Source organism: Nerophis ophidion, linkage group LG06 (genome assembly GCF_033978795.1).
Source record: "Nerophis ophidion isolate RoL-2023_Sa linkage group LG06, RoL_Noph_v1.0, whole genome shotgun sequence".
Classification (NCBI taxonomy): Eukaryota; Metazoa; Chordata; class Actinopteri; order Syngnathiformes; family Syngnathidae; genus Nerophis; species Nerophis ophidion.
The window spans coordinates 54,286,239-54,300,656 of NC_084616.1; the positions used below are offsets into that span (position 1 = coordinate 54,286,239).

Below are 14,418 nucleotides of genomic sequence, written 5' to 3' on the forward strand. Positions count from 1 at the left end.
TGTTTTGAATCAGTCAGGGGTCGACACGAACAAACATGTGGCGTTTTAATGCAGCATGCATGTTGGAATAAAAAACACAGCCGTAACATTGAGCGAAAGGTTCTGCTGTAGAACACTTAAAATACCTTTCCTTTAGTTTAAAAGTCAGCATGCGGACAAGTAGATCCATGGTAATATAATTATTTACTAAACATATTGTATTTCTTCAAATAAATGGATTACACAGACATATAATCATGTTGTACATTATAATAGTCCATATTACCGTATTGAATACTAAACAACCTTTTTTCCCCAGAAAAAAAGTCTGTAAAATATGTGCGTCAAGAGATATATTCAAGCAAGTCAGAGCTTTTCTTCCTGTCACTCACACACACACCCCAATGACCTGAAGAGATTTGAACCAAAACAAAAAAAAGCCACCCCTAAAATGAATGATAATGGATTAAAAAGTGTCTCAAAGGTTGTCAGCAAGCTGCCAAACAACAAAAGAGGAGCTCTGGTGCTTATTTGAAGTTAATGGTGATCAATAAAGCAATACATATATTGATATGATTTTTATTGTAATGTATTTCTGGTTATTTCAATGATATTTATAACAGGATTTTTTTGTCAATAAAAAGTCTGGAAAAAACTTATATATGGGAGGATGGGGCTAAATCCTGACTCATAGTGCTCAGGAGTGTCTCAAAGGGCTGCACAAGAAAAATGTCAAAACATGCTTATATATTGCCTTTAGTCTGGTTGAGGAGATTTGAACCTGAAGCCGTAAGGGTGTTGGTTGTAACGTTCAGTCACACTTTTTCCAAGTGTCACGCCCAGGTCTCCGGTCACCTGATGGTCAAGCTGCTCATTGTCTTGACAATTTGAAAGCTTTATTTTTGTGGAAGTCCACTGTTTATTTTTGCATCACAAGTCCACCACTCAGAATTGACCTGAGTTCATTTGTGAAGTGATACAGATATCATTGGATGTTTGGGAACAGATGTCATGTTTGCCTTTTAATGTCCCAAAGCAAATTAAATCAGATATCAAGGCAGCACAAGATGTTTTCGCATTTTAAGTGAGATCATTTCTAAAAACGACCGAGAGGAGGTGGTGGGTATTTTCCGTCCTGCTGATCCCATCATAGCGTCCAGTGGGTCTGTTATTCTAATCCATCGTCGTCTTTCTATTTGAAGCCGTTGTTGTTTCCCTCCAAGTGAGACTTTACCCTCCCATTTCCTCCTACCTCCTCCAGATAAACAGGACACATATTTTGGTTTGAGGATGTGTGCGACGAAGCTATTGTCTTTTTTCTAACTACTTTATGTCACTTCCTGCACCCCCCACCACAGAATGTAGTTTCCTGCCCCAGCTTGGTAGCCACTGAGGTTCCTCCATCGCCATCCGGTGCGGCCCAGGATTTCACCATATCCCTTAACAACATCCAGGAGGTACCACACACACACACACTCACACACACACACACACGCACACACACACACACACACACACACACACACACACACACACACACAGTGTAGGTCTGAAGTTGGACTTTGGCCAACATACATGTTGTGAAAATAAGTGGAATAAAACAGAAGCATATGGTGTGTTTGCTTCAAACTGAGCGAGGCACAGATGGATGTGTGTGTGCTGTGAGTTTGGTCTGTAAATGAGCAAAAGCTGAGGCGGGCTGATGTGCACGTTGTGAGACTATGAAGAACAGGCGGTGATCTTTTTGCTTATGTTGCTCAAGTTATATCTCTGTCAGCAGCACACAGGCAGCATATTCAATTAAAACATTATTGTTGTAATCCATATTCCTAATCTGAATGTAGACATTTTCACTGGTTAGGACATTTACTTGAATAGTGTCTGCAGACAAATTGCCAGGTGGTCCCTTGTCTAACCTTGCTGGCCTTTTCAAGCCCTTTTCCGAGGTGTTACTATGGTGACAGACTTTGACTCGCGCACAAATGTCCGCACGCGCACACACACTCACACACTCACCCCAGCGAACATAGATCATCAGGGCATCCTTCACAGACTTGCAGGTTTCATTACGGAAGTTCATTCAAACTGACATTGTTTGAGTAACGACATCATCCAGTCACCACTGCGGTGAATCTGAGTCACTTACGCTTGGTTTCTGTGGCAAAGTCATCGCCCATTCACAGATGCTTCTGGAGTTTGTGGGAATACAATTGGATTTGGTCCCACACGGTGGAGGTTGTGTGTGTGCAATATACGTGTGTATTTCTAGTGGCGGTGGTGTTCTGAAGGTCGGGGGGTGAGTATTATTGTCCCTGGAACACACTTAAAAAAACTGCGATAGACATTCTCACTGATACTCTTAGCAACACGTTTGGCCTCAAACCTTCAGACCGCGCACACATTAGAAATGATGGGCATTCCTTGGGCCAAATGGCAGAAAACTCCAGTCTAAAAAGTCATTAAAAAAACATTCTGGTCAGTTAGAACTGTCTGAATCTCCTTCTCTGGTCGTGCTGATATTCTTTGTTCCTAACTTCTCATCTGGCACTTATTTTAAGAGGAATACATTTGATTGATATTGCTGATGTGTTGTGGTCCAGATGCTTATGAGTATGAATTTAGAATTGATCCCATCTTCACCTGGCAGGGCCAGTTACATTCTCCTTCCACTCTAAACGTCATTAATTGGTACCAAACTTCTATTTATTTTTTTCCCTGTGCAGGAAACTGCATCAGATCGCCATGTACTTGTCTATAATTGCTTATTGCTGGGTATGGTGTTTTTCATTACAGGGGGAGGAGCTGGAGTGTGACTTTGGGACAGAGCAGCGATACATAGCCACATGGCTAAATAGCTCCACTGTCAAGTGCAGTGGTGTGACAGTAAGTGCAGACAATTAACTACCACAAATAACCGGAGTCCATTTGGAACAACAAAAGCACTTTAGCACCTGCTGATTTCTAGTAGCAGTGCTTTCATTGTTATCAGGTTTAGGCCCAATCATGAGTCAATTACAGGAATGTCGCATAACTACTTTTGTGTCCGTGTAGCTGTCCACCAACCATAGGAGTCACATTTACCACCTCAACCTGAGGAGGAGAGGATTCCTTAGCCAGGACACTTTTGTGGACAGCCTCATGCCTATGAACGGTAAGACATGGTCCTTATCTAACACACAAGTTTTTTAAAACAACAAAAAAAGCATCTTCTTCAGCAGACACATCAAACTATGACATGCATACCACTAGTGGTACGTGGGTAATTAAATATTCGAACACAGTGTTACTGTTCAAACTGTTACAGTAGCCACGTGTACATGTGCAAAATGTTTTTAATCTGATCATGTTTGGATTGCAATTAGGGCTGCATCCAACAACTAATTTGATAATCAATTAATCTGTTGATTATTACTTCGATTAATCGATTAATAATCGGATAAAAGAGACAAACTACATTTCTATCCTTTCCAGTATTTTATTGAAGAAAAAAACAACAGCCTACTGGCACCATGTTCTTTCAACTTGCCAAATAAAATAAGGCAAATGTTACAAAAATGTTTTTTTTTATAAAGTGCACCATTGTCATGCCAGTAGCAATAATTTTGCTTGGAGGAACAACCCCGCGTTGCAACAAAGGGATAACGTTAACGTTACTTATAAAAAAGAGCTGACGTGCTAAACTCATGAAAACCTGTTCCCACTCAAAACAACACAGAAAACTAAGTCACTGGACCCTCCAAAAAGTACCTAACACTCTGAAAGTTAATACACAACAGTTGCTGCTGCGCTTCCTTAAAAAAATCTCCTTGTTAACAAAAGATTAAAAACACACAAAGACGGACACAACGGATCAATTTTTCCGGACTCTGGACTTATAGTTACGTACTGTGAGTTGTTTCCTTCATCCATGGCTCCAACATGTCTCCTCTTCAGGTTCTCTCGAAGCAATGTTGTCCTTCAATGCCTCGCGAGGTCCATGCTGCACATTTTGCAGGAAACTGTCTTCTTTGAAGTCTTTAATAATAATAATAATAATAATGGATTAGATTTATATTGCACTTTTTCAATTATTAGATACTCAAAGCGCTCACAGAGAAGTGGGAACCCATCATTCATTCACACCTGGTGGTGATAAGCTACATCTGTAACCACAGCTGCCCTGGGGTAGACTAACGGAAGCGTGGCTGCCAGTTTGCGCCTACAGCCCCTCCGACCACCACCTATCATTCATTCATCAATCATTCACCAGCGTGAGCGGCACGGGGGGTAAGGGTGAAGTGTCCTGCCCAAGGACACAACAGCAGCAATTTGGATATCAATAGGCGGGGAGCGAACCAGCAACCCTCAGGTTTCTGGCATGGTCGCTCTACCCACTACGCAATGCCGCCCCTAATTTAAATTAAAGTGTTCCGACACTTTTGACGACTTAGGTCGTACACTTTTCTCCATTGAAGCATTAACCTCCAGATGTTTCTCTGCTGAACTATCGGTACTGCTTTCCTCCGCCATTTTTTGAATGTTTCCAGGAATAGGAGACGGCGTGGTCACGTGAGCTGCACATGACACATCATTGGCTGGATTACTGCCACCTCATGTGACGTAGCCGCAGCTCATGCGAATAGCATAGATCCAATGAATCGATGACTAAATTAATCGGCAACTATTTTTATAATGGATTATAATCGATTTAATCGATTAGTTGTTGCAGCCCTAATTGCAATGTTACTGTGTCCATGGACTCTGAAAAAATTATCCACACCTTAGATTTGAATACTTTATTTTGACATATGCAGCACAAACGGTAAACGGAAGTAGAAGAAGAAGTGAAGTGAAGTGAATTATATTTATATAGCGCTTTTCTCTAATGACTCAAAGCGCTTTACATAGTGACACCCAATATCTAAGTTACATTTAAACCAGTGTGGGTGGCACTGGGAGCACGTGGGTAAAGTGTCTTGCCCAAGGACACAACGGCAGTGACTAGGATGGCAGAAGCAGGAATCGAACCTGCCACCCTCAAATTGCTGGCACGGCCACTCTACCAACCGAGCTATACCACCACCAAGAAGCAGTGAATCCGCTGTAAACAAACATGGCTATGTGCCTTTCTGCTTGTCCAATGTTGTGACTTTATTTATAAAAAAATGTTTCCTTCTGTTGGCTACTTTAGTTTTACCTCTTTTTGAAATGGAGCTGTTCTGCGCCTTCCATGTTGTGATATGTACGGGTTGCTGTATTTTCCATAGTCGCAGATATGACATCATCAGGGCTTGCCTTCATGTTACGTGCCTTAGGCTAACAGTTAGCACTTGGAGTGGCTGTAAGACCACGAATAAAACAGCTAGTTGAAACAACAACGGGATCTCTCCTTTTACTGATACATCGACACATGACACTGCAGACCATACTTTTATTTTTGCTATTCTTTGTTTTAGAGGAATGACCTCAACAGTACATAACGCTACTTTTGTACATGTTGATTGGAGGGAGACTGTAGCAAGACAATCGTTTCATTCCGAGATTATTCTATTAAACCCTCCTTCACCACTCGTACAGTATGGCTGACGTCAAAGACATGCGCCGTAAGGATCATTTCGACCCAAATTGTTTTCATGCACTTCAATCTTAATGACTATCAACATTAACACCTTGTGTCGATTGGAATGAAATTGTGATCCTATCATGTGTAATTGGTTCAGAATATTCCAAATTGCATGTTAACATGGAACGTTTTATTGCAGTTAAGCTTTTAATAAGATTAACCGTGTCCATGTGCACATCGCTATTGTTGCAGTGGCCCGTGTTACAGTGGCCAAAAAAATGTTAAAAACCTTTGCTTTGTTTTTAAAAAATGTTTAGGCCTACTGTGTTACTGTATATTTAATGAGAGCAAAGTTATTTCTGGGGTGGTACTTGGTAAAAAAAAAATTGAGAACCACTGTTCTATAGTGAGGCCATGTCCACACCAGCCACACAAGAATAGTTTCAAAACAGTCTGGCTGCCTATAACGCCTATGTTCATCAATATAGTGATATATTACGTATGATAACATGACTTTCAAATCAGGAAGGTTTTTTAACGGCACATGCGTGTTATAAAGCATACGCATGCATATCGACTGCTACATAATCCTAAATACACTTATGTTCTTTTGGCTAAGGAACTGTTTGCAACTTGCTCCAAGTTAAATTTTTGAAGGCAAAAAATAAAACAAGAACAACTATTAGGCTTGTGAGCAATAAACCAATGTGACCGGATATCTGGTTTGACAAGCGAGCAATTTGGCTGCATCTGTAGCAGCCACTACAATTGATAAAAATCAGCTACATATTTTTAGGTCAATCGAATATAGAAACCTAAGCCGTGTATTGGGCAAGACTAGCAATCGGTTTACAGTTTGTCCTTAAAACCCCGCCAGGAATGTCCCCAAAATGATTCATGCACATGCTCCTGTCAACTTGCCTCATTTAAGACACAAATAGATGTAAAACAGCGCCAGCCACTAATGCATCTTTGCTAGGAAGCCAGCAGCTAACATCCGTCCACAGTGCAGAGCTGCTTCTAAGTCAGCAATCCTCGCCTGCCTGGCAGCAAATAAGCTACATTTATTACAAGTATTACTGAAGGATGAGAAAAGATGAACATATTACACAACACATAGTAGGATGCAATAAGCCATGCTAACCAATGCTAACAGCTAAAATAGTGCTCCCAGTGGTAGGCGCATCGACATAAATGACGATAGAAGTATTGTATGATCAATACAAGAGTGATTAGCTCAATTTCGCTATCACAAAATCTGGGCATTGAAGATAACTGTTATGCTTTAAGTTGCAAGCAAACATTTCCCAAGGCTTTTACTTTAATTGATTGGAACATTCCACCTGTTACATGTTAAGATTATTTTTTTTTTGTGGGGGGGGGTCACTAATTAAATTGAATTAATTTTGTTTCAATGAGCGACGTTCATTTGAGATACAAGTGTTTTATGGATAGAGCTCCGTCACACAATCAATTGAGTCAGTAAATTGAGATATGCTGTAGATTTTTAAAAATGCGTCAGGCTTGGACTGTGTATGTTTGTGCTTCCTCGATGCAAGGATGATGTGGCACGAGTCAGGCATGAATGTAAGTACATGATATTTATTAAATAAACAAACAAACTATAAAAAGGCAAACCAAGGACTCGCTCTGTGGCGGATAATAATCTATACTAAACTTAAAACAAAACAGCACAATGGCATGACTAAATACAAATAAACAAAAGATACCATCTATGGCATAAACAACAAAACTTACTCGGCGTGGACCAAAACGAACAACAAGGACTGAAACAGATTATCGAGGTCGTGAAGGAGGTGCAGCATGGGTAGGGTGCGTGCGAGTGTGAAGATCCCAGACTGATGGACAGAAAGTAAAATCCTTAAATAGTAGCAGTGGTAATGAGAAACAGGTGTGAGAGGCTGATGATCGGGGCGTGACTAGGGGAAACTAATGAGTAGCTATGGTAACAAAACAAACCAGGAAGTGAAAAGACAGAGGCAAATGTCCAAAAAACCAAACCGAACATGACCAAAACAAAACATGATCCATAGGTGTGACAAAATGTCTATACTTTATACAATTAAAAGTTATCCATCAATCCATCCATTTTCTAGCGCTTATTCCCTTCGGGGTCGCGGGGGGCGCTGGTGCCTATCTCAGCTACAATCGGGCGGAAGGCGGTGTACACCCTGGACAAGTCGCAACCTCATCGCAGGGCCCACAAAGATAGACCGACAACATTCACACTCACATTCACACACTAGGGCCAATTTAGTGTTGCCAATCAACCTATCCTCAGGTGCATGTCTTTGGAGGTGGGAGGAAGCCGGAGTACCCGGAGGGAACCCACGCATTTACGTACAGGACATGCAAACTCCACACAGAAAGATCCCGAGCCCGCGATTGAACCCTGACTACTCAGGACCTTCGTATTGTGAGGCAGACACACTAACCCCTCTGCCACCGTGAAGCCCAATTAAAAGTTATATTAAATGCAAATTGTTCATCTGCGTGATAAAAAGTCTGGCTTTAATTGCACTCACTCACGGCTGTTTCGTACTCACGCTCCGGGAATGTGTGTGTGTACGAAACAGCCGTGAGATTATGTCATTATGACACAAACCTCCAAGCTCTCTTTTACTCATTTTATTACAAAAGTCTTAGTTTTTAACGACAAAAGTATAAGAGGCCAAAACGCATACAAAAGTTTTTAAAATATTCATGCTCAAGTGGAGATGGCCATAAGTTTCTGTGCTGTGATTATAAACTTTCAAGGACAATAGCTGCCACCTCTGCTCCCAGAATGCATTTCACCTGTGTTAAAACAATGTCTGCTGTGATGGTTGCTTTTAATTAAACTGGGAGGAGGGGAAAAGTATTCAGAGACAAACATTATTACGCTGTCACTCTCCTGTAATAATAGTACTTTGTGTATTCCAACATATAATTTCACAACAATTGCTAATTTATCATAATTCCATAGCCAGTGGGCATCTAATTACACGTAATGACCGTCGGATATAGATGCAATTTAAGGTGTCCGATGCCGTGTCCACATGTAGAGTTGCAAGCACACTTACATCTCCATGACAACGGAGAGATGATATGAAGTGCTGTTGAACTTGGCGTTCTCTCAGCGGTAAACATACGAGCCAGGCCTTCCCTCTCCCAGGCCCAGATGTGAGGCTCACAGGCCGTGTGAACGCGCAGCTTGAAGCCAGTGCCAAAGTTTGCATGGTTAACGGACATGACGATGCCTCGTATCATGCTGAGTCATCAGAAGTGGGAAAGGAAAACAAAACAGACTTAATGGGATACATACACAGTCTGATATGCAGATGCTCACACAGGGAGACGCATGGGAGGCACAAAAAATTCTCAATTTGCTTTGCCAGCATGTATGCACTATCCTGCTGTCAACTTACAGTTATGCTGCCCACATTGTTTGCCTAAGCCGGGAATGAAACATGTAATTAAAAAAAGTTATCTCCCTCTAGTGGAGGTGTACAACTGTGGAGTGGGAAGCACAGACTGCTCTCAGTGCTGGGGCCGTGAGGATCAGGGACACCTGTGCGGTTGGTGTGAAAACAGCTGTAGACTGAGGGACAACTGCCAGGCAATCAGAGATCAATGCCCAGCTCCAGAGATCCAGAAGGTAAGAGCACAGGGGACTACAAGTAGTTACATTCATAGTTGCATTCAGTCGCCACCTCCTCTCTGTAGCCCTCAGGGTGTATTATGGTATGAATCATGGGGTCACTCACATGGTTTGGTGCCGTAATGCCCTGTCTGTCCACTGTCAGCTGCTCACACACTGTATGACGGACATTAATCAGTATTCAATCGAGTGTTAAATGGTGCTAACATTCCCATTGGCTCCAGTTCTCCAGGGACATTCTGTGTTCACTCAGCAGAGCAACTTGTACCTACATGTCTGTCCACAGTTTGGACAGAGCTTAAAAGGTTCTTTTTGTATAAAAAAAACACTGATAACAAGAATAAGAACCAAAGGGATTGTTTTAGAGTCCGCCCTGCTTGTTTAGAGTAATAGTGTATGTCAGAGAAACACAGCTGGAAACAATTGAAAAAGTAAAATTTAATTAAATTCTTCTGTTGTCACAAAACACAACCATTATAGAACGATTATATGAGTGTGAATATTGTCTATCTGTGTTGGCCCTGCGGTTGGTGTATCCCGCCTTCCGCCTGAATGCAGCTGGGATAGACTTCTGCAACCCGCGCAACCTCGAGAGGGACAAGCGGTCGAAAATGGATGGACAGATGATATGATACATTTCTACAAGATGCGGTTGATAACCTTTCCATTCTAGCCCTGTAGGGGGGCAGTAGTTCTCATTACAAAGTCAATTACTACCAAACAACTTGAAGAAGAAGCTAGCCTGAGATTTAAAAAAAGTCTGTATCTGCACCAGTATTTAAATTATTTATTACATATTGTCGAAGTCTGCTTAAGTATTGGAAAATGTATAACATACAGTAACAACTGAAAAATTGAATTGATTTTAAATTTATGGTACTAAATCTCTCCATTTATTGTCGTTCATGAATGAGTATAAGTCGGGCTGCATCGATTATTTTAGTAATTGAGTAATGTATACATAAATTTGTTCAATTAATCAGTGTAATTCAATAAAACACACTTAAATGCGTCTTTTAGAAAAAACTTTTAAGTAAACAAGGAGTTTTCTGAGGACCCTTATTATCTCTTATTATATTTGCACATAACATTGAAATTGCACTTTTACCACAGGAGCATCACTATTTATTAGGAATGGGAATTTTTCAACAACGATTTCGTTCTGATTCCTGAGTTGAAGATTAGATTTTTATATTAATTCTTGATTCACGCCTATTCTAGCATTATTTGGTACAGAATTGATAATAAAACCTTTTCAAAACAGGTTTGCTGTCACAAAAGCTTCTCTTGGCTGCGGGCGTACGGTGTAGCGCGTAAGCGTTGAGATGGCCTTAAAAACTTATTTTTAAAAATGTATTTACAAAAAAAGTTAATTCACAAAAATTGTAAATCAATCTATAATCGGTATACATTAAAATCGCAATTCGGATGTGAATCGATTTTTCAGCACGTAAAAAAAACCTTTGTTGTCTAAAACCAGGTGATAGATAATAAATGAAGCACAACACTAAACAAAAAGAGTGTCTGATAAAGTATGATCAATTGAGTGACAATGTATTTAACAATTTAACATATACACATTTGAGAAATTATTCATTAGAGGAGTGGTGTTTGATTTTTGGACAAACAACTGGTTAGCAATGAAAAAAAACATGTAGATGTTAGCAGGTCCTCACATGTGTTTGAATAAAACATTGGTTATGCAAATCAGACATATAAGATGGCTATCAAAATCGACGTTTACCTTGTTTCTGATTGTTAGCTGCTCTTAAATATTAAGGATGCTGTCTGGTAATGTGTTGCTTCAGCAATATAGAGTATGTGCCCATGGTGAACTGCCAACTCCGTTTGACAGTGCCAGCAATTCGCCACATTGTCTGTATTTTTCAGTTTAAAGGATCACACAATATTTGGCAGCTTTTCTTGTTTTCTTTGGCCCTTTCCTCTGCTACTCCCTCTTCTTTGAGCCAACTATCTCGGCACTTTGCTTTGTCCGCCACACACGGACAGGCCACATCACCCACAGCACGACCTACATCACCATGGTGCATCTCTCTCACTATTGGTGCAGTGGATTTTTATGAATTCGTATTAATCAAAGTACAAACCCTGTTTCCATATGAGTTGGGAAATTGTGTTAGATGTAAATATAAACGGAATACAATGATTTGCAAATCATTTTCAACCCATATTCAGTTGAATATGTTACAAAGACTACATATTTGAAGTTAAAACTGATAAACATTTTTTTTTTTGCAAATAATCATTAACTTTAGAATTTGATGCCAGCAACACGTGGCAAAGAAGTTGGGAAAGGTGGCAATAAATACTGATAAAGTTGAGGAATGCTCATCAAACACTTATTTGGAACATCCCACAGGTGTGCAGGCTAATTGGGAACAGGTGGGTGCCATGATTGGGTATAAAAGGGGACAGCGTGGCGAGGGGACGGCGTGGCGAAGTTGGTAGAGTGGCTGTGCCAGCTATCTGAGGGTTACTGATTCAATCCCCAGCTTCTACCATCCTAGTAGCATCCCTTGTGTCCTTGGGCAAGACACTTCACCTTTGCTCCTGATGGGTCCTGGTGAGCGCCTTGCATCGCAGCTCCCACCGTCAGTGTGTGAATGTGTGTGTGAATGGGCGAATGTGGAAATACTGTCAAAGCGCTTTGGGCTCCTTAAAAAGGGGTAGAAAAGCGCTATACAAGTACAACCCATTTACCATTTACCATTTAAAAGCAGTTTCCATGAAATGCTAAGTAATTTGCAAACAAGGATGGGGCGAGGGTCTCCAATTTGTAAGCAAATTGTCGAACAGTTTTAGAACAACATTTTTCAACGAGCTATTGCAAGGAATGTAGGGATTTTACCATCCACGGTCCGTAAAATCATCAAAATGTTCAGAGAATCAGGAGAAATCACTGCACGTAAGCGATGATATTACGGAACTTTGATCCCTCAGGCGGTACTGCATCAAAAACCGACATCAGTGTAAAAAGGATATCCCCACATGGGCTCAGGAACACTTCATAAAACCACTGTCAGTAACTACAGTTGGTCGCTACATCTGTAAGTGCAAGTTTAAACTCTACTATGCAAAGCAAAAGCCATTTATCAACAACACCCAGGAACGCTGCCGGCTTTGCTGGGCCTGGGCTCATCTAAGATGGACTGATGCAAAGTGGTAAAGTGTTCTGTCGTCTGACGAGTCCACATTTCAAATTATATTTGGAAACTGTGAATGTGGTGTCCTCCGGAACAAAGAGGAAAAAAACCATCCGGATTGTTATAGGCGCAAAGTTCAAAAGCCAGCATCTGTGATGGTATGGGGGTGTATTAGTGCCCAAGCCATGGGTAATTTACACATCTCTGAAGGCACCTTTATTGCTGAATGGTCCATACAGTTTTTGGAGCAACATATGTTGTCATTAAAGCAACGTTATCATGGACGCCCCTGCTCATTTCAGCAAAACAATGCCAAGCCACGTGTTACAACAGCGTGGCTTCATAGTAAAAGTGTGCGGGTACTTTCCTGGCCCGCCTGTAGTCCAGACATGTCTCCCATCGAAAATGTGTGGCGCATTATGAACCGTAAAATACGACAGGGGAGACCCCGGACTGTTGAACGACTGAAGCTCTACACAAAAGAAGAATGAGAAAGAATTCCACTTTCAATGCTTCAACACTTAATTTCCTCAGTTCCCAAACATTTATTGAGTGTTGTTAAAAGAAAAGGTGAAGTAATACAGTGGTGAACATGCCCTTTCTCAACTACTTTGGCACGTGTTGCAGCCATGAGATTCCAAGTCAATTATTATTTGAAAAAAAAAAAAGTTTATGAGTTTGAACATCAAATATCTTGTCTTTGTAGTGCATTCAATTGAATATGGGTTGAAAAGGATTTGCAAATCATTGTATTCCGTTTATATTTACATCCAACACAATTTCCCAACTCATATGGAAACAGGGTTTGTAATTAAATGACACGACAAAATACAAATAAAAAGTGTTTTCTAATCGAATTCATTGATTTAATCGCAACTATTTTATTGAACAATTGACAGCCATTCCTCTCACCCAAAGTCAGCTGGGATAGGCTCAAGCTCACCTTGCAGTAGAGAAAACGATTGACGGGATTACTCGAGGCTGTGTTTATAGGTCAGTAATGGGAGCGTGTTTAGTGGTAACTTGTTTTGTTTGTCGTTACCAAACACTCCATCAGTCCCATCCCGGCAGGAGGTCATGGGAAGCACGGCTCACATGAGACCCAATCGGGCTGAACTTCCTGTAGATAAAAACCTGAGTGGCCCCGGAGAATAAGCATGTTGAGCAAAGCGGGCGGACACCCACACACACACGGTCTCACACACACATTGGTCCACAATCTGTCATACAAATGGGCCATATTGAAGCATTCATGATATCCCTCATCCTTTGTAGCTGTCAGCACAGTGTGACTAACAGGATGCTGGCACAATAACTTATGTGCACTTCTTACGTGACTGAAGTTAGCGGCAATGAGATTCCTTCGGCGTGGGCAGACCATTGTTGCAAGACTCCCTCCCTCACACACATGCAAACACACAGTATTACTGACTGCCTCTGGAGAGGGGCGGGCCGCTGGAAGGATAGCTGCGCTCTGGCTCTTCGGGGTGTGTGATGCAACGTGTTGGCAGCCATGTTTTCCCAGACATTTTACCAAGGTTAGAGCCTTGGCGTCTGCATTACCAAAGAAAAAACATAGCTTTTCTTCAACACATTTTTTACACTTGTAGAGGTGCATTTTAGTTGTAGTATATTTTACTTGTCAAGATTTGAAGATCATCATATAGCTTGTATGTCCATTTACATTCTAATACGCTTCTGACTTGCAGACGTTGTGTCTGTAAGTAAAATACAACCATAATTATTTGATACTAGTTTGTATTGACAGATGTCATGTTTTAGACTTTAATATTGGTCAATTAAAGACACCTGTTACAGCACACAGCTTGTGTGCTGTGTGGGTTCCCTCTGGGTACTCCGCCTTCCTCCCACCTTTAAAACATGCACCTGGGGATAAGTTGATAGGCAACACTAAATTGGCCCTAGTGTGTGATTGTGGGTGTCAATGTTGTCTATCTATCTGTGTTGGCCCTGCGATGAGGTGGCGACTTGTCCAAGGTGTACACTGCCTTCTGCCCGAATGCACCTGACATAGGCTCCAGCGGCCCCCGCGACCTCGAAAGGCAAACACG

At 41.2% G+C, this 14,418-nt stretch overlaps 1 protein-coding gene and 1 long non-coding RNA gene across 2 annotated transcripts in view; one reads left to right on the forward strand and one right to left on the reverse strand.

Annotated features, from left to right (window-relative positions):
• Positions 1-4,132, reverse strand: part of LOC133554947 (uncharacterized) — a 31,226-nt gene extending 27,094 nt beyond the window's left edge. The window contains exon 1 of the long non-coding RNA XR_009807247.1: positions 3,866-4,132. This is a non-coding gene — a long non-coding RNA (uncharacterized LOC133554947). The remainder of the gene's footprint in view (positions 1-3,865) is intronic.
• The window catches only part of plxnd1 (plexin D1), a 146,978-nt gene that overhangs the window by 58,882 nt on the left and 73,678 nt on the right, over positions 1-14,418 (forward strand). The window contains exons 9-12 of the mRNA XM_061904274.1: positions 1,338-1,436; positions 2,773-2,862; positions 3,031-3,130; positions 9,022-9,179. Of these exons, the coding sequence (XP_061760258.1) occupies positions 1,338-1,436; positions 2,773-2,862; positions 3,031-3,130; positions 9,022-9,179 (447 nt within the window). The remainder of the gene's footprint in view (positions 1-1,337; positions 1,437-2,772; positions 2,863-3,030; positions 3,131-9,021; positions 9,180-14,418) is intronic.